Here is a 24,490-nt window from a genome sequence, read left to right on the forward strand (position 1 = left end):
GGGCTCTGGAGAGCCGAGAAGGAGGTGAGGGACCCCTTCTTAGCCAGGTGGACTCATGAAGGCAGAACCTTGCAGGCAAAGGGAACAGGGTGTGCAGAAGGTCTGAGCTGGGAGTGGTCTTGGCTTATTGGAGGACCAGCAGGGGGACTTCCCTGGTGGTCCAGTGGTTAAGACTCCATGCTTCCACTACAAGGGGCATGGGTTCGATCCCTGTTGGGGGAACTAAGATCTGGCATGCTGGGCAGCAAGGCAAAGGAATTTTAAAAAGAAAAAGGAGCAGCAAGAAGGTGAGCATGGCTGAAGGGTGGACCGCTCAGTTTAAAGGGTACATGAGAGTAGGACACAGGGTGTGACCCCTGAGGCCAAGGTTAGGGTTGGGTTTTATTTGAAGGGCAGTGAGAAGCCATGGGAAAGGGGGACTTTAAGTAGGGGAGCTATGTAATTAGATTTCTGTTTGTAAATGTCCCCCTTGGCTGCCAAGTGGAGAATGAAGGGGGTTGGGGATTAGAGGGACCAGTTAGGCAGAAGCTAAACTGCCGTCCGGGCTTCTCCGGTGGCTCAGACAGTAAAGAGTTGCCTGTAACGCGGGAGACTTGGGTTCAATTCCACGGGGGAAGATCCCTTGGAGAAGGGAATGGCTACCAACTCCAGTATTCTTGCCTGGAGAATTCCACAGAGAAGCCTGGCAGGATAGAGTCCATGGGGCTGCAAAGAGTTGGACACGATTGAGCGACTAACGCACACACACCATACTGCCTTCCAGACACCTTCCCTCAGGCCCACACTGCTGACCCTAAAAGGGCCACCTATAGTAACTGGATCTTTTATACCCCTCTGTCATTTTTTAAAAATATTTATTTATTTATTTGGCTGAACTGGGTCTTAGATGCGGCATATGGGATCTTGTTTCCTACCAGGGATTGAACCCAGGCCCCCAGTTTTGGGAACTCAGAGTCTTAGCCACTGGACCACCTAAGAAGTCCTTACCTCTGTGTCTGGAGTCTAATTGTCACATGATTCCCCAAGATGCCACTTACCTATTTCACAAAGGTGCTCAAAGACACCCAGGAACCTGTGGGCTACAAAGCCTCACACTCCTTTCCAGAACACACTTCCTCCTGCCTTTCCTTTAGCTGTGATGCCGGATGGACCCCCTCAATCCCTTCCCCAGGGCTCCCTGCCTGGAGGACGCTCCCTTTCTCTGTATGTGGCACCTTTTGCCTTCACATTCCCAAGTTTCATGAACAAACATTCCCCTTCCCATATCTCTTTCCTGCTTCTGTTTAAAGGTTTTATTTGCTTAACACTTGCACATTGTTAAAAATAATAACGTAAAAAGTGAAGATCTTGGGAATTCCGTGGCAGTCCAGTGGTTAGGACTCAGTGTTCTTACTACCCAGAAATGGGGTTCGATCCCTGCAAAGGAACTAAAATCGCACAAAGCTCACAGTCAAAAGTAAAGAGAAGTGAAGCTCTCTCCTTTCCTCCTCCTTATTCATATTTCAAGGCATTTCCTCGAGCCTTTTTTTTCTAGAGCAGAGCTGGGGACACACACACACACACACACACACACACACACTTAAATATATTTTAAGATTTTTTTTTTTTTGATGTGGACTGTTTTTATAGTCTTTATTGAATTTATTGCAATATCACTTCTGTTTTAAGTTTTGTTTTTTGGCCACGAGGCATGTGGGACCATAGCTCCCGGACCAGGGAATGAACCGGCACCCCGTGCAAGAGGGCGAAGTCTTAACCACTGGACTGCCAGGGAAGTCCCTAATTTTCTTTTCCTTTTTTCAGTTGTGGATGAATGATTTTTTTCATTAATGAAACATTTTAAAATTTAATTGAAGTAAACATTTTTAAATTTACAGTGTTTCAGATGTATAGCAAAGTGATTCAGTTATATATATATATATAAATTAAATATATATTCTTTTCAGATTCTTTTCCATTATAGGTGATTACAAGATACTGAATATAGTTCCCTGTGCTGTATAGTAGATCCACATATGTAATGTAATTGTCTCCAGGAGTCACACTAAAAGAAACAGGTGATATTAATTCGGATGGTACATTGTATTTAACCCAATAGCTCCAATAGATTATCATTTCAGTATGTAATATCGAACTTAATGATGAGAAATTCCCTGGCAGTCCAGTGGTTAGGACTTTGTGCTTTCACTGTCAAAGTCCCAGGTTCGATCCCTGGTTAGGGAACAAAATCGCACAAGCTGCAAGCCACGGCCAAAAAAACCTTGAGATGTTTTACTTTTTTGGCAGGGGGCAGGGTGGTGCTTCAGATTTTATAAACACAGCCCATCTCTTATCTCAATTCAGAGTCAATCACATCTGGCTGGTGGCAGTCACAGTGGAGTTCTAGAGCTGTCTTTCTTCTCCTGTTGTTTCCTCTCTGTTTTCTTTTTTCTTCTCTTCCTCTTCCTCATCTTTCCTGGTATGTCCCTTATTTTTTTTTTTTTTGGCTGTGCCACAGGGTATGTGGGATCTTAGTTGCCTGACCAGGGGTCAAACCCCTGGGCCGCCTGCATTGGAATCACAGAGTCATACCCTGGACCAGCAGGGAAGTCCCCTTCCCGGCGCTCCTTCCACTTCTTAGTCCCTTCCTTCACCTGCCATGATCCCCAGAAGTCATCCAGCTTCCTGTCCCTTAGGGTAGGTACTTCTAGCCCCAGGGCTTCCCAGGTGGCGCCAGTGGTAAAGAACTGCCTGCCAAGGCAGAAGACACAAGAGACATGGGTGCGATCCCTGGGTGGGGAAGATTCCCCTGGAGGAGGGCAAGGCGACCCACTCCAGTATTCTTGCCTGGAGAATCCCATGGACAGAGGAGCCTGGCGGGCTACAATCCATGGGGTGGCAAAGAGTAGGACACGACTGCAGCGACTTAGCACGCATGCATGTGCATTTTACACACCACATATCTCAATTCAAATACTCAAAACCACCACAGGGGCTTGTAGCTACTGAATTGGGCGGCCTGAGTGTACATCATCTAAATGCAGAAGGTTTCTTAGCGAAGGTAATGAACATGACACATACAAGGGCTCTGGCCACCTCCCCACCCCCCTGGGACTTCTTCACTGCCTTACTCACCCCCCACCCCCCACCCCCCACACGCCAGTATCCTCCCCAGCCAGCCAGCTGACTCATTTCTCTCACCTTCCCTCTTCCGCTTCTTCCTTCTCGGCTCCTCCCTCCAGGAAGGCCCCTGGGAATTCCATATCCTCTACCTCACTTCTGCAAAGTAGGGCGGCTTTCCCAGGCTCTGCTCACCGAGCCCTACTTCCCCAGGACAAGGTGCCCTTCCGCAGGAGGCAGAATTGCCTTCCTCTTCTCTTGTACTTCTGCAGGGATCCCTCACATTTCCAGTCAATTTCATCCTTCCGTTTGGAGAGCAAGAACTGGGTGGAGGGAAGCCCTGCGTCCTCAATCTGCTTGGTTTCTGAGTTTTGGAGAGCAGTGAAAGTGTGACCAGCAAGGGAGAACAGCCCATCTCAAGAAAAGGAATCAAAATCTATCCCGCCCCTGAGTTCAGAGGATGAGGGATACCTGTATTTTTCTTTTCATCTAAATGTCAGCCACAGTCTCAGCCCTTAATAAGTAAGAATAGCTTGAGGCTTCATCCTGGGTCTTTTTATTTTTTCATTTTTTTTCCATCCTGGATCTTTTTGTATTGCATCTTTTTAAAAATTGAGATGTAACATGCACAGATCTTTTATTATTATTATTACTGGAGTATAATTGGTTTCCAATGTTTGTTAGTTTCAGGAGTACAGCAAAAGAATATAATACGTATGTATGTGTGTATATACATATATATATATATTCCAGATTCTTTTCTATGGTTTATTACCAAATACTGACTACAGTTCCCTGTGCTATACATTAGACCATTGTTGTTGATCTATTTTATATAGTATATCTGCTAATGCCAAACTCCTAATTTCTCCCTCCCTCTTTTCCCCTTTGGTAATCATAAGTTTGTTTTCTATGTCTGTGAGTCTGTTTCTGTTTTAATAAGTTCATGGGTAATATTTTTTAGATTCTACATATAAGTGATATCACATAATATTTGCCTCTCTCTGACTTACTTCATTTAGTATGATAATCTCTAGGTTCCATCCATATTGCTGCAAATGGCATTATTTCATTCTCTTTTATGACCAGGTAGTATTCCATTGTAGGCTTGCCTGATGGCTCAGTGGTAAAGAATCTGCCTGCCAATGTAGGAGGCATAGGTTCGATGTCTGGCTTGGGACCATCCCCTGGAGAAGGAAATAGCAACCTACTCCAGTATTCCTGCCTGGGAAATCCCATGGACAGAGGAGTCTGGTGGGCTGCAGTCCATGGCAAAGAGTCAGACGCGACTTAGCGAACAAATAACAAAACCCCATTGTATTTACATATATGTGTACACACACACACACACACACACACATAACAAAACCCCATTGTATTTACATATATGTGTACACACACACACACACACACACACACACACACCCACCCACCCCATGTTTTCCTTCTCCATTCATCTGTCTCATCTGTCAACAGGCATTTAGGTTGTTCCCGTGTCTTGGCTCTTGTGAATGGTGCTGCTGTGAACACTGGGATGTATGTGTCTTTTCGAATTAGAATTTTTGTCTTTCCCAGATATATGCTCAAGAGTGGGATTGCTGGATCATATAGTAACTCCATTTTTAGATTTTTAAGGAAAAGTGAAAGTGAAAGTCGCTCAGCCGTGTCCTACTCTTTGCGACCCCATGGACTATACAGTTCATGGAATTCTCCAGGCCACAATACTGGAGTGGGTAGCCTTCCCCTTCTTCAGGGATCTTCCCAACCCAGGGATCAAACCCAGGTCCTCCCGCATTGCAGGCGGATTCTTTAGCAGCTGAGCTGTATACTTTTCTGCATAATGACTGAACCAATTTACATCCTGCCATACACAGATCTTAAGTGTGAAGCTCATTGATCATCTATACATTCATGTTTCCACACTCAGGTTAAGGTATGGAACATTTCTAGTCCCCCTCTGACCTTCTAGTCATCATAGACTATCAGTATAAATTAGTTTTGTTTCATTCTGGGTATCACATAAATAGAATCACTGTGTATAATAGTTTTTGTGTCTAGCTTGCCTTGTCCAATGCTACTACCAAGTTTGTTCAATGCATTCCATTCTGTTGAGTATACCAACACAGGGATATATCAGAATCCTTCCATTCTGATTGGTGAACATTTGTGTTGTTTCCAGCGTTGGCCACTGTGACTGTCCTACTGTGAACACTCCTGAACAGGTGTTTGGAGGACATACACATTCATTGTCTTTCAGAAAATTCTCACGAGTGGACCCGCTGGATCATATAGTGGTGTCTGCTTAGCTTTAAAAGATATTGCCAGACATTTTCCAAAAGTGGTTGTACCAATTTACACTCTCATCGGCAGTGTAAGAAAGTTCCATTTCTTCCACATCCTGTCAAGGCTTGGCATCATTCCTGTATCTTTTTAATGTACTATAGTGTTTATTCTATATCAAGTTCTAATTCATTTAAGTCCGTTATTGGTTTGCTAGGACTACCATAACAAAAATTTATCATCTCACGGTGCTGGAGGCTAGAAATCCTGCTTGGCTGTAAAGGAAGGATCCATCCCAGGCCCCTCTCCTTGGCCTCATAGATGGCCCTCTTCTTCCTGTGTCTTTTATTCATTTTCTTTTTTTGGGGGTGGGGGGGCTGTGTTGGGTCTTAGTTGTGTCATGTGAGATCTTTCGTTGTGGCTCGTGGAGCCTCTAGTTGTAGCTCAAGGACTCAGTAGTTTCAGCACGTGGGCTTAGCTGCTCCAAGGCATGTGGGATGTTAGTTCTCTGACCAGGGATCGAACCCTTGTCCCATGCATTGCAAGGCAGATTCTTCACCACTGGACCACCAGGAAAGTCCCTTCCTGTGTCTTTTCATGTCATCTTCCCTTTGTGCATATCCCTGTATCCAAATTCCTCCTTCATATAAGAACACCATCAGGGCCCACTTTAGTGACCTCATTTTAACTTAATCACCACTGTAGAGACCCTTTCTCCAACTAAGATCACATTCAGAGGCACTGGGATAGAACTTCAATGTTATGAATTTTGGGGGAAGACAGTTCAACCCATGCCTTTTCATTTGTTGTTCAGTCGCTCAGTTGGGTCTGACTCTTTGCCACCCCATGGACTGCATCCACCAGGCTTCCCTGTCTTTCACTATTTCTCAGAGTTTGTTTAAACTCATGTCCACCTAGTTGATGATGCCAGCCAACCGTCTCATCCTCTGCCACCTACTTCTCCTCTTGCTCTCAATCTTCCCAGCATGAAGGTCTTTTCCAATGAGTTGAATCTTCACATCAAGTGGCCAAAGCATTAGAGCTTCAGTTTCAACATCAGTCCTTCCAATGAATCTTCAGGACTGATTTCCTTTAGGATGGTCTGGTTTGATCTCCTTGCAGTCCAAGGGACTCTCAAGAGTCTTCTCCAACACCAGAGTTCAAAAGCATCAGTTCTTCAGTGCTCAGCTATAACACTTTATCAGTGAATATTATTGTTCTCATTCTGTAGATGAGAATATATGGTAAGACCCTACAATTCTGCTGAGGGGACGAGTTGGGATTTGAACCCTGGCAGTCTGATTCTCAGCCCAACTTCTCAACCACTGCACTATATAACCTCACTCATCCAGTGAGAAACCCAGACTCTTCCTCCTCTGCCCCTTACCCAGAAGCTTGGTGGATCCACAAAGGATCCCCCTGTGTTTCTCACTGTCACCTCTTGCTCGGATTTCCTGCTTCTGCTGAATTCTTTTTCTCCTCAATTTTCCTTTTAACATTTTTTTCTAATTTTTCATTCAATTTTTTGGTCAGCGTTATACATCCATATAGTTTGGAGAGTCAAATACAGATTTTTAAAACTATTTATTTATTTGGCTGCACCAGGTCTTAGTTCTTCATAACCTGGGATCTTCGATCTTTGTTGTGGCATGCAAATGCTTAGTTGCGGCATGTGGGCTCAGTAGTTGTGGCTCCCAGGCTTATTAGTTGCCTGGTGGCACCTGGGGTCTTCCCAGATCAGGGATCACGTCTGTGTCTCTTGCATGGGCAGCCGGTCCTTATGCATTGCACCACCAGGGAAGTCCCTATAGTATCCTACTTCATAAAACCCTGTTAGTGGTTCAGAGTTGCAGTATCTTGTCTTCTTTTTCTGATGACGTTAATGATAGTTGCTGAGTTTGGGTTTTTTAACATTTTCTCTTTATATAATGTTTTCCTCCAAGTTCCCTCTCCCTCCTATTTGTTTGTTTATTTGGCCATGTGGTGTGGCTTATGAGATCTTAGTTCCCTGACTTGGGACTGAACCTGTGTCCTCTGCAGTGGACATGTGGAGTCCTAACCATCGAACTGCCAGGGAAGTCCCTATTTCTATCTTTAATTTTGTTAGAGGCTTTATCTGGTGTCTAGTAACCTCTGGTAGTCAGTTCATATTTGGGAGTAGGCGTCCAACACTCTGGAAATGGTACACCTGTGAGTACATAAGCAGGGTTTTAACTACAGACTTCACTGTGGGGTGGGCTGTCTGGACCATTTGTATTGGGGGATTCCCCAATGGCAGTATTTTTCGGTCTCTTTTCCTGTCTCTCTGTATATCTATATGAATGCATGTGTGGTGCTAAGTCGCTTCACTCCTGTCCAACTCTTTGCGACCCCATGGACTCTAGCCCACTAGGCTGTTCTGTCCATAGCATTCTCCAGGCAAGAATACTGGAGTGGATTGCCATTTCCCTCTCCAGGGAATCTTCCTGACCCAGGGATCAAACCCATGTCTTTTATGTCTCCTGCATTGGCAGCTGGGTTCTTTACCACTGGTGCCACCTGGGAAGCCCCTATATATATATGAATATGTACATGTATCTGTGTACATAATATATGTGTGTGTGTGTGCTTTTAATATAGAGAGGACCAAGAAAGAAACCAAATAATGGGTCACGATGCTGCTGCAAGATACCCCTAATGATATAAAAGTTAAAAGGCACTCGTCCATTCATCCAGTCAATATTTATTAAAGTCTTCTTTTGGGAAACCAGTGGCTCAGCGGTAAAGAATCTGCATGCATTGCAAAAGATGCAGATTCTATCCCTGGCTTGGGAAAAATCGCCTGGAGGAGGAAATGGCAACCCACTTCAGTATTCTTGCCGGGAAAATCCCCTGGACAGAGGAGCCTGTCGGGCTATAGTCTGTGGGGTGAGCACACACAAAGATATAAAACAGAACGGTCTTTTTGCACCAGGCACTGGGCTAGGCACTCAGGGTCTAGCAGTGAGCAAATCGAAGTCTCTGCTCTCCTGGAGCTTCCATTCTAGTCTGGATACCAGACGGACACGTGTGTAGAGCAGCGCTTTCCTAGAGCCCTTTCTGTGATGATGGAAACATGCTAAACCTGGGCCGTCTGATATGGTAGCCAACAGCTTTTGATCACTGGAGGTGTGGTTGGTGTGACTCCAGAATTTTAAAGTTTAATTAAAATTGGAGTTCAAATAGCCACCGCTGTGGACAACACTAGAAAATTCCATCCTTACAGAGAGGTACAAGGGCATTGGCAGCCTCGCGAGGCTTTGCCTGGCTCACATACCAGATGTGTGCTTACCCTACTGCTGAGGGCAAGCAACCTCACGGGGAGAGAAAGGAACTGCATTTCTTAAAAAGGAATAAAGAAACACAGCTTCTCCTCCCAGTCAGTTCTGGAAGCCTCGCCCATGAGAGAGATTCAATTTCTCACTCACATTAGAAGGGCCAAAAACGAAACATCAAGTCCCCATTTAAGTTCCCTAAAGGAAGCGTTATTTTTCATTTTTTTTCCAGATCAATTAAACCATGTATGCACACACCTCTTTATACATTCCTCACTAAAAGTACACACTGTTCTCTTGCTTTGGCCGTAGAGGAAAGCCTCTTTGCATTTTTTTCCCTATTAATGAAATCTTACCTCTTAGCTCCAGGGACCAGCACCCAGAATGCTGGTCTTGAACCAGTCTGAATTCATTCATGTGGCTCCTCTTTTTTTTTTTTTTTTTTTTTTTTTCCAAATTTTAAAAAATATTTGTTTATTATTTACTTTTGTCTTCAAGGCATATGGGATCTTAGTTCCCCACCCAGGGATCGAACCCATATCCCCTGCATTGGAAGGAGGATTCTTAACCACTACACCACCAGTTGTTCAGTCACTCAGTTGTGTCCCACTCTTTGCGACCTCGTGAACTACAACACACCAGATTTCCCTGTCCTTCACCATCTCCTGGAGTTTACTCAAACTCATGTCAATTAAGTCAGTGATGCCATCCAGCCATTTCATCCTCTGCCACCCTCTTCTCCTTTTGCCTTCAATCTTTCCCAGAATCCATGTCTTTTGCAATGAGTTGGCTCTTTGCCTCAGGTGGCCAAAGTATTGGAGCTTCAACTTCAGCATCAGTCCTTCCAATGAATATTCAGGGTTGATTTCCTTTAAAATTGACTGGTTTGATCTCCTTTTAGTCCGAGGGACTTTCAAGAGTCTTCTCCAGCACCGCAATTTGAAAGTACCAGTTTTTTGGCGTTCAGCCTTCTTTATGGTCCAGCTCGCACATTCATATATGACTACTGGAAAAACCATAGCTTTGACTATACGTACCTTTCAAGCCCCTGCGCCACAACAAGGCTGTGATCCATGAAGGGGAAATTTGAACTAACTAACATTAAGTACAATTTGGGACTTCCTTGGTGGCCCAGTAGTTAAGACTCCGTGCTTCCACTGCAGGGGGTGAGGGTTTGATCCCGGGTTGGGGAACTAAGATCCCACGTGCTGCAGCGACCAAAAATAAATAAATACATACAACTTAAAGTTCCATTCCTCTGTTGTACTGGTCACATTTCAAGTGCTCTGGAGCCACAGGGGGCTGGTGGCTGCCATGTTGGACAGTGCAGATGGGACATTTCCAGCATCCCAGAATGTTCTTTTGGACAGTGTTGGACTAGACAAGACAGATTCCTCTTTCTGAGAACTAGTCTGGTGTCTACAGTTAAGATGACCAAAATTTCACCCCAGGAAATAAGTATGGAACTCTATTCTATCTAGGATACCGGGACTAGATTTTTTTTTTTCTCTCTCTTTAAGACACCCTGGACATCTTCATAGGTCAGACTTAGAGCAGTTATCTTATGTCACAGGATAGTTACACAGTATGTAACCCACAGAAGTGTGGATTCCTTTATCATTCTTTCATTTATCCCACAAATATAACCGCCACCCTGTTTGTGTCAGGAACTGCTGGGTCACAGCCTGGAATGTGATGTGTCTTGGACCCTATCCCAGAGGGTCTTGTGGTCTGGTGGGAGAGGCTGAGATTAATCAGATCATCACAGAAGTAAACGTGAAATGGCAGCAGGTGGGAAGGAAGTGACGAGTGGCAACGGCCATAACGTGTTCATCTCTGAGAACCACTAACTCAGAATCTGTGCTTGTCTTCCCACCACATTGTAGAAATCAGGGCCTAGAGGGAGAACCCAAGCAAATTAAGATGCATGTCTGGGCCTGCGTTTCCTGGTCTGAATAACGGAGATGATGGTTTCTACCGCACAGGAATGTTGACAGAACCGAGTTATTATAGTAGCTAGAAGAATGCGTGGCACAACAGAAGTCATCATTAACATTATTATTATTTGTGTGATTCTCCTGTCTGAGCTTCAGCCCTCCTCTTTAAAATGGAGGAGTAGGGAACTTACCTGCTGGTCCAGTGACGAGGACTCCAGGCTCCTAATGCAGAGGGCCTGGTCAGGGAGCTAGACCCAACTAAGACCCAGCGCAGGACGAGGATTGAGAGCAGGAGGAGAAGAAGGTGACAGAGGATGAGATGGTTGGATGGCATCATCGACTCAATGGACATGAGTTTGAGCAAACTCTGGGAGATGGTGAAGGACAGGGAAGCCTGGCGTGCTGCGGTCCATGGGGTCACAAAGGGTCAGACACGACTGAGTGACAACAACAAAGACTCAGCGCAGTCAAACAAATAAATATTTAAAGAAATACAATTTTAAAATAAATAAATAGAGGCATACGCAGGACCTTCTTTTGGAAGGTTCCAGTAGGGACTGAACAAGTAGTTATTTCATTGACACTCACAGCTAACGTTTCTCCAGCACTTGCTTTGTTCCCATGGCTATCTGTGGGACAACCTTGGAAGGGAGAGTGTTGCTGCTGTCCCCATTGGACAGATGTTTAAACTGAGGCACAAAAAGGTGCAGTGGCTTGCTGAGGAGTTCACCACCAGTTAGGATCTGGAGCAGTTGGAGGTTAGGAGTTAGCGGGGCTCTGGGTTGGCCATCTTGGCATCTGGGTGGGACTGACTCTGCCTTTCATGCCCCTGCCTGCAGGAAGCTGGACGCCTTCATCTATGACGCGGCTGTGCTCAACTACATGGCCCGCAAAGATGAGGGCTGCAAGCTCGTCACCATTGGCTCGGGCAAGGTCTTTGCCACCACGGGCTATGGCATCGCCTTGCACAAGGGTTCCCGCTGGAAGCGGCCCATTGATCTGGCACTGCTGCAGTTCCTGGGGGATGGTGCGGCTGCACGCAGAGATGCCTGGGGGGTGGGGGTGGGGTGGGTAAGGAAAGTGGGGGAGGGGAGGCAAAGACCCCTGGGTCCTGGGGAAAGGTGGGGGGGGGGAGGGTCTGAGGACCTAGACTTTCATATCAGAGAAGAGGATCCTCAGAGAGTGCTCACGGGAAGTGACCGCCCACCCACCTGTCCGCAGATGAGATCGAGATGCTGGAACGGCTGTGGCTCTCCGGAATCTGCCACAATGACAAGATCGAGGTGATGAGCAGCAAGCTGGACATTGACAACATGGCAGGCGTCTTCTACATGCTCCTGGTGGCCATGGGCCTCTCTCTGCTGGTCTTCGCCTGGGAGCACCTGGTGTACTGGCGCCTGCGGCATTGCCTGGGGCCCACCCACCGCATGGATTTCCTACTGGCCTTTTCCAGGGTACGGGGGAGAGAGGGGGGCGAAGGGGGAGAGAAAGGAAGAAACTGGCAGGGATGGCGAGAAGCAGAAGGCAGCTGGAGGGGTCGGGTGCGGGAGAGGAGGGAGGGATGGAGGGAAGGAAGGTGGTCCCCAGCATCCCGCGCTGACCCGGCTACTCCCGCGACCCCTATAGGGCATGTACAGCTGCTGCAGCGCAGAGGCTGCGCCGCCGCCCGCCAAACCCCCGCCGCCGCCGCAGCCGCTGCCCAGCCCTGCATACCCGGCGGCAAGGCCCCCGCCGGGCCCCGCGCCCTTCGTGCCGCGCGAGCGCGCAGCCGTGGACCGCTGGCGCCGCGCCAAAGGTGCGGGGCCGCCGGGCGGCGCGGGCTTGGCCGACGGCTTCCACCGCTACTACGGCCCCATCGAGCCGCAGGGCCTGGGCGTGGGAGAGGCGCGCGCAGCGCCCCGGGGCGCGACTGGGCGCCCGCTGTCTCCGCCGGCCACGCAGCCGCCACAGAAGCCGCCGCCCTCCTACTTCGCCATCGTGCGCGACAAGGAGCCGGCCGAGCCCCCCGCCGGCGCCTTCCCAGGCTTCCCGTCGCCGCCCGCGCCCCCTGCTGCCGCGGCCACCGCCGTCGGGCCGCCGCTCTGCCGCCTGGCCTTCGAGGACGAGAGCCCGCCGGCGCCCACGCGCTGGCCGCGCTCGGACCCCGAGAGCCAGCCGCTGCTGGGTCCCGGCGCGGGGGGCGCGGGCGGCGCGGGGGCCGCGGGCGCTGGAGCCCAGGCCGCGCCGCCCCCATGCCGCGCCGCGCCGCCCCCCTGCCCTTATCTTGACCTCGAGCCGTCGCCGTCGGACTCGGAGGACTCGGAGAGCCTGGGCGGCGCGTCGCTGGGCGGCCTAGAGCCCTGGTGGTTCGCCGACTTCCCCTACCCGTATGCCGAGCGCCTCGGGCCGCCGCCGGGTCGCTACTGGTCGGTAGACAAGCTCGGGGGCTGGCGCGCCGGCAGCTGGGACTATCTGCCCCCGCGCAGCGGCCCCGCCGCCTGGCACTGTCGCCATTGCGCCAGCCTGGAGCTGTTGCCGCCGCCGCGCCATCTCAGCTGCTCGCACGACGGCCTGGACGGCGGCTGGTGGGCGCCGCCGCCCCCGCCCTGGGCCGCGGGGCCCCCGCACCGTCGCCGGGCCCGCTGCGGGTGCCCGCGGCCGCACCCTCACCGTCCGCGGGCCTCACACCGCGCGCCGGCCGCCGCCGCGCCGCACCACCACCGGCACCGGCGCGCCGCCGGGGGCTGGGACCTCCCGCCGCCCGCGCCCACCTCGCGATCGCTCGAGGACCTCAGCTCGTGTCCCCGCGCCGCCCCCGCGCGCAGGCTCACCGGGCCCTCCCGCCACGCGCGCCGGTGCCCGCACGCCGCTCACTGGGGGCCGCCGCTGCCCGCCGCGCCCCACCGGAGACACCGGGGCGGGGACCTGGGTACCCGCCGGGGCTCGGCGCACTTCTCCAGCCTCGAGTCCGAGGTATGACGCGGCCTGGGAGGCCCCGCCGCCCCCTCGGTCAGCGCAGGCCACAGCCCGAGGGGGCACGCGGGGTGGACAGGACCCGTGAGGGTTGGAAATGAAGAAAATGGAACTGGCCGGACCCCGCCTGGAGCAGCGTCCTGCGCCCCTCGCTATGGGGGGCACTTCAAACCGGAGGGGATTTGGTCCCTCAAATCTCACCTAGCCTGGGAGCAAGGGGGCGGGGGTCTCAGAGCCCACTGGACTTTTTTTTTAAACCCGACAAGGGCTTTTTAACGTCACCAGACGGGGCGGGAGGTGGCGGGGTCACGCCACGCCCGCGTCCCACCCCCACGCCCGGGGCCGTGGCCCCCACATCACTGTGCAGCTCCCCGGCCCCCCAGGCACGCCTCCGGGGAAGCCCGTTTTTAACCTTTCATCCATCGGGACTCGAAACTGTGAGACGCGTTCGCCAAACTGTGACCCCAGACCTTGGCCCCGCCACACAGAAACCCCTGACCCCAGACTGTGACTTCCGACCCCTGAAAATGGTCATCCGACCCCAGACTGTGACCCCTGACCCCAAACTGTGACCCTAGCCCCAGACTGTGCCCCGACCAGACTGTGACCCTCGACGTCAAACCGTGACACCCCCTTCTCCTTTTTCACCCTCAGTAGCTTTCCCCTCTTTTGTCCTAGGACACGCCCCCCAACGAGGCCCCGCCTCCACTGCCCCAGCGTTGATCCCACCCTCCATCAAGCCAAAACTTCCCACCCTGTCGCAACTCACGACCAGCCCCAGGTGCCACCGGCCATATCCTCTCCAAATCCAACCCTTTCAGTAAAGACGCAGCAGACCCCACCCCACCCCACCCCGCCCCAAAACCTCCACCTCCCAGATCTCCAGCCGGGTCTGGAGCTGGGTTGTGGAAGGGAGGAGTCTGGGAGTCCACACTCACTACCAACCTCTTTTCCCTCTCTCCTGTACCACATTGCAGTGTTTGGAATAAACCCATGTTTTTATGCCTCCTCAAGCCCAGTGTGAGCACCGTGTCTTTCTCTTAGTCCCCTTCAAACTTCTCTGGAGGAAACAGAAACCGAGAAAAGTCCTACAGAGGAAGAGGGGGCAGAAAGAAAATTTCAGCAAGAACAGAGAGATCCTGGAGGGAGGTGGCAAATAAAGACCCAGAAAGAAGTGGTGAGAAAAGACCCTAAGAAGAGAAGGGCTGAGAGAATTCCCTGACGGTCAGTGATTAGGACTTTGCCTTTCCACTGCAAGGGTTTGAACCCTGGTTGGGGAACTAAGATCCCCCAAACTACTCAGCTAGGCCAAAAAAGCTGGGGTGGGTTGAGAAGGGGTGGGGGCAGAAGGAGAAGAGCGGTCAGAGAATTCAAGAAAGATCTGGGGTCATAACATTTTAGGATTAGTCTAGGGTACCATTCCTATGGTAGCAAGCAATGAGGCTTGCTAGGTTTTTAATATCCTGTTCATGCAAGGGAGGTGAGTGTCTATTATATCCTAGCCAATTCACATATCTTGAATTCTGTTAATCTCACCAGTGAAAATCTATTTCTAACATTTCATTATGCCAATTAGCCAAATCTCTGGTGTTGATGGGCAATAAAAAGAGCGGAGGCACTTGTAGTAGCTGCCTCTAGAGGGTGGACTTTCTGATTAAGTGCTTGCTGACCAGGGCTGCACCGTGAACGCCTGGTTAGGCAACTGACTACCCCTAGAGGGTACATCCAACGAACTAATTTATACATATCATCCTGCCTACACTTAAGCATTTTGAAGTAAATTAAAAGCTTCATAACAAGGAGGGGGAAAGAAATAGGCTTTATGGATCCTCAGGGAGCAGAAACCTAGTCTCCTTGCCAGTAAAAGCTCTTATTTGCATACACGAATAATTAATTAAGTAAGAAAGCATTGGGAATCAAAGGTGGAAGATGGAATCCGGGTCTGGAGTGCCTGTATAGTTGATGGGGAAAACAGGGCTCCTGCAGAACTACAACTCCCAGGAGGCCTTGCCGCCGCTCTGCGGAAGAGCGCCCCAAAGTCACGGGGAGAGTATAGTTGCCTCAGATCTGCAGGCCTCGGTAGCCAAGCCGGGATGCTGTTTTCTTAGTTCTTCTTCGCCCTCTCCCCATCGCCCTGTCTAATTGGTGAACCAGGAGGTTTCCAAGGTAACCGCGCAGTAGGGCGGATCCTCCTAAGAAGGGAAAGCGCAACCCGGAAGTGACGCTATTACCTCGCGCCAGCGGCGAGAGGCTTCGAAGATGGCGGCGCGCAAGGGTCGGCGGCGCACGTGTGAACCTGGGGAGTCTATGGAGACCGAATCCCAAGAAACAGGGTCCAAGGGCCAGGCTCAGGTCTATCTACCTGGTCGGGGACCGCCACTGCGCGAAGGAGAGGAGCTGGTCATGGACGAGGAGGCCTACGTGCTGTACCACCGAGCACAGACGGGTAGGGCTGGGCACCCGGCATCCTGGGTCCTCACGAAGGAGGAGACTGGAATCTTGGGTCCTGAGGGGAGCTGGTTCTGAACCCGTAACATAAAAGGCTCTTTGAAAGAGAAATTAGGATCTAAGAGAATTGACATTACACTGAAGAGGGCTGAGACCTTTCTATTCAATCCTAATTTTCCCATCCCTCCTTCCATTCCCAGGCGCCCCCTGTCTCAGCTTCGACATAGTCCGGGATCACCTGGGAGACAACCGGACTGAGCTTCCTCTTACACTTTACCTGTGTGCTGGGACCCAGGCCGAGAGCGCCCAAAGCAACAGGTAAGAACTGAGGCTTTACAGGGCTAGGGGCGTCTGCGCCTTCAGCTTTCTCTTCCTCAGGACCTAGAAGTCGGGGTTTCCAGCCTCCGCCCTCCCTCCTTCCTAAGGATCCCGCCATCCGGTGCCTCATTCCTCGCACACCTTCCCCAGATTGATGATGCTTCGGATGCACAATCTGCATGGGACAAAGCCCTCACCGTCCGAGGGCAGCGACGACGAGGAGGAGGAGGACGACGAAGAGGATGAAGAAGAGCGGAAGCCTCAGCTGGAGCTGGCTATGGTGCCCCACTATGGAGGCATCAACAGAGTTCGGGTAAATGCAGCCCCAGGAGCCTGCCCTGTGTACTCTGGAGCACCCCACCCCCCATGTCCATGCCCTTCAGCTTTAAGAAGAGCACTTGGCACATAGTTTTTTAAATTAGTTATGTGTTAATTGTGATCGTTGTCACTATGTGCTAGATGCCATGGGGATGTTTTTTAAAAATGTTCTTTCCTCTTCTATAGTGTGGTGAGAGTTAACCAAACTTACTTGGTGGGGCTGATGTGAAAATGGAATAGCTAGTATCCCTATTTCAATAACTGAAATATGATGATTTCAGGGGTCTAGAAACAGCACTTGGCGGTAACATGAAATCTGTGTGTTTTCTCTTATTTCTCAGGGAGTGTCCTGGGCTGTAGGATCACTTTTATGATTCAGAATTATAGCTCTTTCTAATCAGGTCGATGTGAGAATTGATCAAGATGCCCTGTGAAATAGTGCTTAGCTCATAGTTTTTGAGAAGTGTTTCTATTGAGGTATTACTATGTTGCAGATACTGTTTTAGACCCTGGAGTTAACAGGGAACAAAAGGTCTCTGGCTCCATGAAACTTACATGCCAGTGGGACAGGGGATAAGAAACTAAGCATATGTGTAATGTCCAAAGGTTCCAAGTGTTGTAAAGAAAAAGGTAAGGGAGTTAGGGTCTTCTGGAATGGGCTTGCTATTTTATTTATTTAGTTAGTTTTTTAGCTGTAATGGGTCTTTGTTGCTGCACTCTGGCTTTCCCTAGTTGCAGCAAGCAGAGACTACTCTTCATTTCCATCCTCAGGCTTCTCATTGGCAGTGGCGTCTCCTGGTGCAAAGCACAGGCTCTATGGTGCAAGGGCTTTAGTAGTTACGTCATGTGGGCTCAGTAGTTGACGCTGTCAGGCTCTACAGCACTGGCTCAGTAGCTATGGCATGGGCTTAGTTGCTGAAGCATGTGGGATCTTCCCGGACCAGGGATCAGAACAGTGTCCCTTGCACAGCAAGGGCAGATTCCAGACCACCAGGGAAGCCCCTAGGTTGCTAGGTTAAACAGTGTGGTCAAGGAAGCATTCACTGATAAGGTGCCCTTTGAACCGAAACCCACAGGAAGTGAGGGAGTGAAGCAAGGATATCTGAGAAGAGGTCTCCCCCGGCAAGGGACTAACAAGTGCAAAGGCCCTGGGGCAAACTGATTGAGGAGTTTTGAGGGAAGTTGGGAAGAATGGTGCTGAATGGATGAGGGGGAGAGTGACAGGGTTTGGCAGGTGGGCACGGAGGAGACAGATTGTTTAGGGCCTTGTGGGCCATCGTAAGGACTTGGCTTTTATGTGGGGAGAAACTGGGAGTCACTGGAGGGTTTAGAGCAAAGGGCGGATGGGACCTGACTTGTGTTTTAAAGGGATCCCTCTGTGTGCTGTATGGAGGCCAGGGCAGGAGGACGGGGTCCTGTGAGGGGGCCGGGACAGGAATGCAGGAAGGGTGACTTCAGTAGTAGCCTGACTGATGACAGCAGAGCTGCCGAGAAAGGGTTGGAAGTGGTGGTGTTTTGGGTGGAGCCAGCATAGTGTGAGGAGGGAGAGACAGTGGGCAATGAGCCCAAGGTGGGGACCTCCAGGGAGGAGTAGGTGGCAGTGGGCCATTAGGAACTTGGCTTTGGTCCTGGGACATCTATAAACAGTTTGATGTGAGCTTGGAGTTGAGAGGTCAGGATTAGGGGCTCCTGGAAACCTTGAGGCTGAACAGGATCTCCTAGTGAGCAAAGGTACACAGACAGAGCGATCCGGAGACTGGGGCCTGGGACCTGCCTAGACGTAGTTCCAGAGACCAGAAGTCTGAACAGATTTCCAGGGGCTCAATTCTTGGGAGTTCGGGAGTTCTGTCCTCCCTCCGCCATCATCTGTACCACAGTGGAGGGAGTTGTCCTGGAGACCAAGCTGGTCTTCAAGTTGTGAGCCTATTCTCGCAAAGATTTCTGGGAGTTGTAGTCCCAGGCCTGGGTGGGAGGCAGCTCTGATTCTCAGGGATGAAAGGGCTGTTGTCATCACACTGCGCCTCCTGTCCTGCTCACCTCCCTTCCCCTCCTCCCTACCCTGCAGGTGTCGTGGCTGGGTGAGGAGCCGGTGGCTGGGGTGTGGTCAGAGAAGGGCCAGGTGGAAGTGTTTGCGCTGCGGCGACTCCTGCAAGTAGTGGATGACCCCCAGGCCCTGGCCACCTTCCTCCGGGATGAGCAGACCCGTGTGAAGCCCATCTTCACCTTCTCTGGCCACATGGGCGAGGGCTTTGCCCTTGACTGGTCCCCTCGTGTGCCCGGTGAGTCCCGGGGGTGAGTGGGAACAGAGTCTGGTGAGCCACAGCCAGCTGAGTGTGATGAGGTCAAGAGTCCCAACTGCCTTGCCCAGGGCGCCTGCTGACCGGTGACTGTCAGAAGAACATCCACCTCTGGACACCAGCGGACGGGGGCTCCTGGCACGTGGACCAGCGGCCATTCGTGGGCCACACACGCTCCGTGGAGGACCTGCAGTGGTCCCCGACCGAGGACACGGTAAGGAAGGGCCGGAGGGTCTGGACTCTGGGGTCTTGGGAGGAAGGAGGGGGCCGGGAGGGGGGCGTCACTATAAAAAAGGAGGCCCACCACTGGTCCCCGGTCTCCATGGTGGAGCGGGGGTCCTCCAGGGTGTCTCTGACTCTGCCCTGTCCAGGTGTTTGCCTCCTGCTCAGCTGACGCCTCCATCCGCATCTGGGACATCCGGGCAGCCCCTAGCAAGGCCTGCATGCTCACCACCGCCACCGCCCACGACGGGGACGTCAACGTCATCAACTGGAGCCGCCGGGAGCCCTTCCTGCTCAGCGGTGGGGATGACGGAGCCCTCAAGGTCTGGGACCTGCGGCAGTTCAAGGTACCATCCCAGCAGCCACTAGGATTTGTGGGTTTTCTCTTCTGAGATGGCTTATACGCCAGAGCTGGCAGGGCCCTGCCTTCAGAACTGGGGTCCCATCAGAACTGGGGTACTGATGAGGAAACAGGGTCAGCGAGAGGAAGGCTTGGGGCTGCTGTGGGGTCGCTCCCTCTACCATCTGGAGAGTTGATGGGAGGAACAGGGCTGGGCTGAGCAGAGACTACAACTCCCATCTGCCCAAGGGGAGCCGTACACTGGCCATGTTGCCCAGGGGCTCAAGGGCTCAGGGATTGTAGGTGGATTTCATAGGGTCAGCTGAGAACAGACCTCAGCTTAGTCATGCTGGGAATAGGCACGGAAGTCCAGAGGGATGGGAAGAGATAGGATATGATCGCCCAGCTTTGTGGTGACTCTTTGTAGCTGAGAGGAGCTCCAGGCCTCGCCCTGGACAAAGCCATGACTCCATACACCTCTGGGCCTTCTCAGGATCGTCTTTTTACTCCTTCTCCAGTGTAATGAGTTCTACAGAATCAGCCCTGGGGAAGCTTTTTGACGTGGATTTCAGCCCCCTTCCCCCTCCTAGACAGGTGCATGGCCAGGTAGATCACAGGGCCAGGTTGAAACATTGGAACCACCCCTCCAAGTTAGAGACATGCTGATCCCCCCCAACCCCCCAGCAGCCGTGCTTTTAGTAAAAATGCTTTTCTTTGCATCTGCTCTCTCTTGAGCCTGGGAGTCATGCCTGTGCCCCCTTTAAGGCTAGAATCACCAGGAGAGCACTTACAAAACCTGGCCTTCTGGGCGGGGGAGGTGGTGGGACGTTTTAATTTTTTAAATTTATTTTTAAAAATTTGTTTTGAAGACCCAGTTTTATTTATTTCTTTTGGTTGCATGGGGTCACGTGGGATCTTAGTTCCCCAGCCAGCCAGGGTTGGAACTGGCACCCCCTGTATTGGAAGTGCAGAATCTTAACCACAAGGGAAGTCCCCCACACCTTCCTTTTACAGGGAAGGAGGCGGAGGCAGACCCAGAAAGGAGCAGGGATTGGGGGGTTGTGACCTGGGGCTGGGAGGGACTTCTTTGCAGGTGAAGCCACAACTCCCAGCAGGCCCTGGGACACTAGCCCTTTATTACCAGCTGTACTCTGCCCTCCATCCCTTTAAGAGACCCTCAGTCTTAGGCGGCTGGAGGGGTGAAGGTCTGGCTGAACCCTAAGGCTGGAGCGGGGTGGGGGGCTCTGCCTGGGTCACCCCTGGAGTCAGGCTGAGGGACTCAGATGCCCTGACTCCCATCTTCCCGTAGTCTGGCTCCCCAGTGGCCACCTTCAAGCAGCACGTGGCCCCCGTGACCTCCGTCGAGTGGCACCCCCAGGACAGTGGGGTCTTTGCGGCCTCGGGTGCAGACAACCAGATTACACAGTGGGACCTGGCCGTGGAGCGGGACCCCGAGGCCGGTGACGCAGAGACAGACCCAGGGCTGGCCGACCTCCCCCAGCAGCTGCTGTTCGTGCACCAGGGCGAGACGGATCTGAAGGAGCTGCACTGGCACCCGCAGTGCCCCGGGGTGCTGGTCAGCACCGCCCTGTCGGGCTTCACCATCTTCCGCACCATCAGCGTCTGAGCTTGGCCTGGCCGAGTCTGTCTGGTCCTCCACTTACTTGGAACTGAAGTTGAAAGTTCATCATTTTCCCTGGAAGGGACTCATTCAGATCTGCTGGACAGCACCTCTCCAAAAGGACTTGGTTTGGCCCGTTGTCTGCCATGATGGATTCTGTTTGACTTACTGTTCTTTGAAAGGACTTGGTTTGGTCCAATGCCCCTCTTGCTAAGAGAGATGGTTTGACTCGTGGCTCTAAAAGTAAGATTTGGTTTGCTGCCCTTGATTCCTCCAACTGAAGCACTTGGTTTGACCCATGGCCCTGTAAAACCACTGCAGTTGTCTCCAGTGAGCCCTCCGACCCAGAGACTTGGGTCAACCCAGTGAGCGCCACCTGTCAGAAGAGGCCACTAGCCCATTTCCCAGATAGGCCTGGTGTGTCCTGTGTTGCTGTGAATATTTTGTCAGCTGCAGGCCCTGGGTTTGACTCTGATCTCCCTGCCACTGATCTCCCTCAGGGAACTCAAGTGCCTTAGAGTGGCTGGACTGAATTTGAGGTGTGGGTTCCTCCAGCAGAATTTGGTGTGGCCCTTGTCTTCCTGCCAGCTGGGTTTGACTGGGTGGAGCCTTCTCCCCTCTTCCCAGAGATAGGCACTGTGTGGGGTTGCGGCGGGGGGAGTTAGGGGCTCTTGAGAGACAATAAAGGACCAGAATGGAACCTGAATTGGGGGGCTTTCTGGCCACCGTCTCATGAGGAAATGAGGAGGAGGAGGAAGGATTTGGCACCTGGCTGTCCCTGGACCGCTGGGTCCAGCCCATAGCCCATTGGCACTCTCTGGTTCTGCCTCTCCTAAACTTTATTCTATTTGGAACTCACTCTTGGTCTCTCGTTGGGGAAGAGTTATCTCATGTGTGGCCCTCCCTCTTAAGACTTCATCTCAGGGGAACCAGGGAGCCCCCCTCTCTCATCCTTCCGCTCCTGCCCTCATATCACTTTCTCACCATTTCTTTGTTCCCTCAACTGTGTCCCCACCTTTCTGCATCTCCTGGCCCCCAGGCTCTGTCTCCACACCCCCTCCCCCTGTGTCTCTCCTCCGCCACCGCTGTCTCCTCTCCAGCCTTCTTGGGCCGCAGCCCAGCCGTCCTGCCTGGCCATCCTCCCTGGCTCCCCCTCTGCGGCTCTGAGCTGGCCCCACCTCCTGCTCCCCCCCCCGCCCCCCCCGCCCCGTGCTAGGACTCCTCTGATCCGCCTGTGAGCGCAGAGGTCGGGTGCCCAGCACAAGGCCCCTGGGGCCCAGGACGCACCGTAGCACCCACAGAGACCTTTCCTTGGCCCAAGCAGAGGAGCCCCCAGCAGAGGGCATGGGGGTGGGCTGCCCCACCAGGTACGTGCCTCCATGCAAAGACCCCGGGCAGGGGTCCTGGCTTTGAGCTGTCCTCCCGCCTCCCCCCACCATCTTCCTTACTCAGGCGTCTGCCCCAGTGCCCCCACCCTATCCTCCTGGTTCCTCATCCCCCAGATCTGGGGCGCCCAACTCAGCCCATCTCCATTTTCAGCCTTATTTTCACTGTCTTCTGTCCCCCCCCAATCCCCCCCGCCGCCAATCCTGTATCTCTTGTCCCATCTTCATGTCCGATCTGGTCTGTCTCTCCATTTCCTAAGATAGGATCTCTACTTGTCTTTGCCCGGGTGCTCCTAGTTGCGCCTGCCTCTTCTCTGTCTCCCACTCTCTCCTGTCTGGGTGCCTGTGGCGGTGGGGAGGTCCTCTGTCCTTCCCTCCTCAGGGCAGCCTCTCCCTGCCCATCTCTTATGCTCTGTACCCTGGTCTGTCTGCAGTCTCCACCCTACACCCGCGCCTGTCAGTTTCTGCCCTCCAACCTGCTATTGCTCAGGCCCCACTGGGGAGTGGGGGAGGGTCATGGGGGGGACAGCCAGGGTCTCAGGGAGCGTGTGAAAGTGTTTCTATGGTGGGGGGCAGAGGGGCAGCACCTGGGCGGGGCTTCTGGGCCCCAGATTAGACTGACTTTGAAACGAAGTTGACGCACCTTAAGCCCCTTGTCGCCTTTATATGGAAACATTAAGCTGCTCTCCCAGGTCAGGGGGAGGTGGGGGGAGGGCTTGAGGCTCTGGATCCGCTTCCCTCGGATCCTGCTGTCGGTACGTGGGCGAGGCAGAGCCCCATCCCAGCTTGCAGGGCCATGCTGGACGCTGACGGGACCCCCCAGAGGTGAAAGGTGTCCCCCCACCCCCAGCCTGCCTCGTGAAATGGACAAGATCACGTCTGCCTCGCGGGGCTGAGGCTGACAACGGGAAGATTTAGGGAAACAAGTTCCTGGGTTGGAAAGGATCAGGACTCACACCGGCAGCCCACCCCCGGGACTTCATGACTCTGGCCAGATCTATGAGTCCGCTCCCCAACCTGTGAAGCGGGGCGATGATCTTGACCTCCCAGCCAAGGTGAGCCCAGTGGGTGGGCTGCAGACTTCCGGGAGCTTGGCAAGGCCGGGGACCGAGGTGCTCAGGAAACAAGGGCAAGTGATGAGGTGGTCTGTGGTCCAGTCTGGCGCTCAGGCTTGGGCACCAGGAAGGCTGGATGGGAGTCCAGGGTCTGCCGTTCCTTGACTGAGAGACCTGGGACAAGGGACGAACCTTAGTGCTTCTGTTTGCTTTCCCGTCAGAAGCAGGGTCCCCACACCCATCAGTGTGGGTGTGAGGAGGCCCCCACCCATCACCTCCCTCCAGCATCTTGTCATCAGGTGGTCCCTGAAAGGGGACTCTGAGCAAGAGAGGGCTGCAAATGATAACATTTGCCTGTATTGTAACCTCAGACCTGCCCCCTTCAACAGCCTCATTTGCCGCTGCTTGGAAGAACAGCCTCTAATGCCCAGAAAGTGGAGGGTGTAAAAAGAGTTGGGGCACATCGTGGGCAGTGCACACAACCAGGTCCACTGACTGGAGCCTTGGCTTTGCCTGTGTAGAATGGGCCTAAGAAATGCCCATGCTGCAGGTGGAGACTGAATCTGGGTGGTCATGGACAGCAGGTGCAGAGCAGTGGGGCAGGGGAGTGGGTTCATGTCAGTGTTGAACTTGACAGCAACTAACAACTCATTCATCATGGAGTAAGTGCCCCCAGCCCTGCCGAGAGGCCCATAAGCATCCCTAGAGCCTGGCACAGGGAGTTCATTGTACCTTGGTGCTTGGTAGGCGTTGATGGAACTGAGATGCAAAACGTTTAACCCCTAGCCCAGACAGGTCCCTGAAGTCGCAACACCACAGGGCCAAATGTTAACTGTGCAGCTCTTGGAGGACGATGTGGTCTACAAGTCCAGGTGGGCCCCTTCCTTCCTCTGCGTCCCCCTGGTTCAGCTAAGATTCCCTCCAT

General features: G+C 52.4%; 2 protein-coding genes across 2 annotated transcripts in view; both read left to right on the forward strand.

Moving 5' to 3' along the window:
* GRIN2D (glutamate ionotropic receptor NMDA type subunit 2D) overlaps positions 1 to 14,347 on the forward strand; it is a 34,085-nt gene extending 19,738 nt beyond the window's left edge. Inside the window, exons 11-13 of the mRNA XM_065920696.1 lie at positions 11,449 to 11,636; positions 11,831 to 12,063; positions 12,236 to 14,347. Of these exons, the coding sequence (XP_065776768.1) occupies positions 11,449 to 11,636; positions 11,831 to 12,063; positions 12,236 to 13,567 (1,753 nt within the window). The 3' untranslated portion in view covers positions 13,568 to 14,347. The remainder of the gene's footprint in view (positions 1 to 11,448; positions 11,637 to 11,830; positions 12,064 to 12,235) is intronic.
* A 1,435-nt stretch (positions 14,348 to 15,782) lies between these two features.
* Positions 15,783 to 21,831, forward strand: GRWD1 (glutamate rich WD repeat containing 1). The gene is made up of 7 exons (XM_065920697.1): positions 15,783 to 16,007; positions 16,210 to 16,327; positions 16,478 to 16,640; positions 18,711 to 18,924; positions 19,014 to 19,156; positions 19,314 to 19,511; positions 20,814 to 21,831. The coding sequence occupies exons 1-7, from the start codon at positions 15,821 to 15,823 to the stop codon at positions 21,129 to 21,131; spliced, it is 1,341 nt and encodes a 446-aa protein (XP_065776769.1). The 5' UTR covers positions 15,783 to 15,820; the 3' UTR covers positions 21,132 to 21,831.
* The last annotated feature ends 2,659 nt before the right edge of the window (positions 21,832 to 24,490 follow it).

Source organism: Muntiacus reevesi, chromosome 2 (assembly GCF_963930625.1).
Source record: "Muntiacus reevesi chromosome 2, mMunRee1.1, whole genome shotgun sequence".
NCBI lineage: Eukaryota > Metazoa > Chordata > Mammalia > Artiodactyla > Cervidae > Muntiacus > Muntiacus reevesi.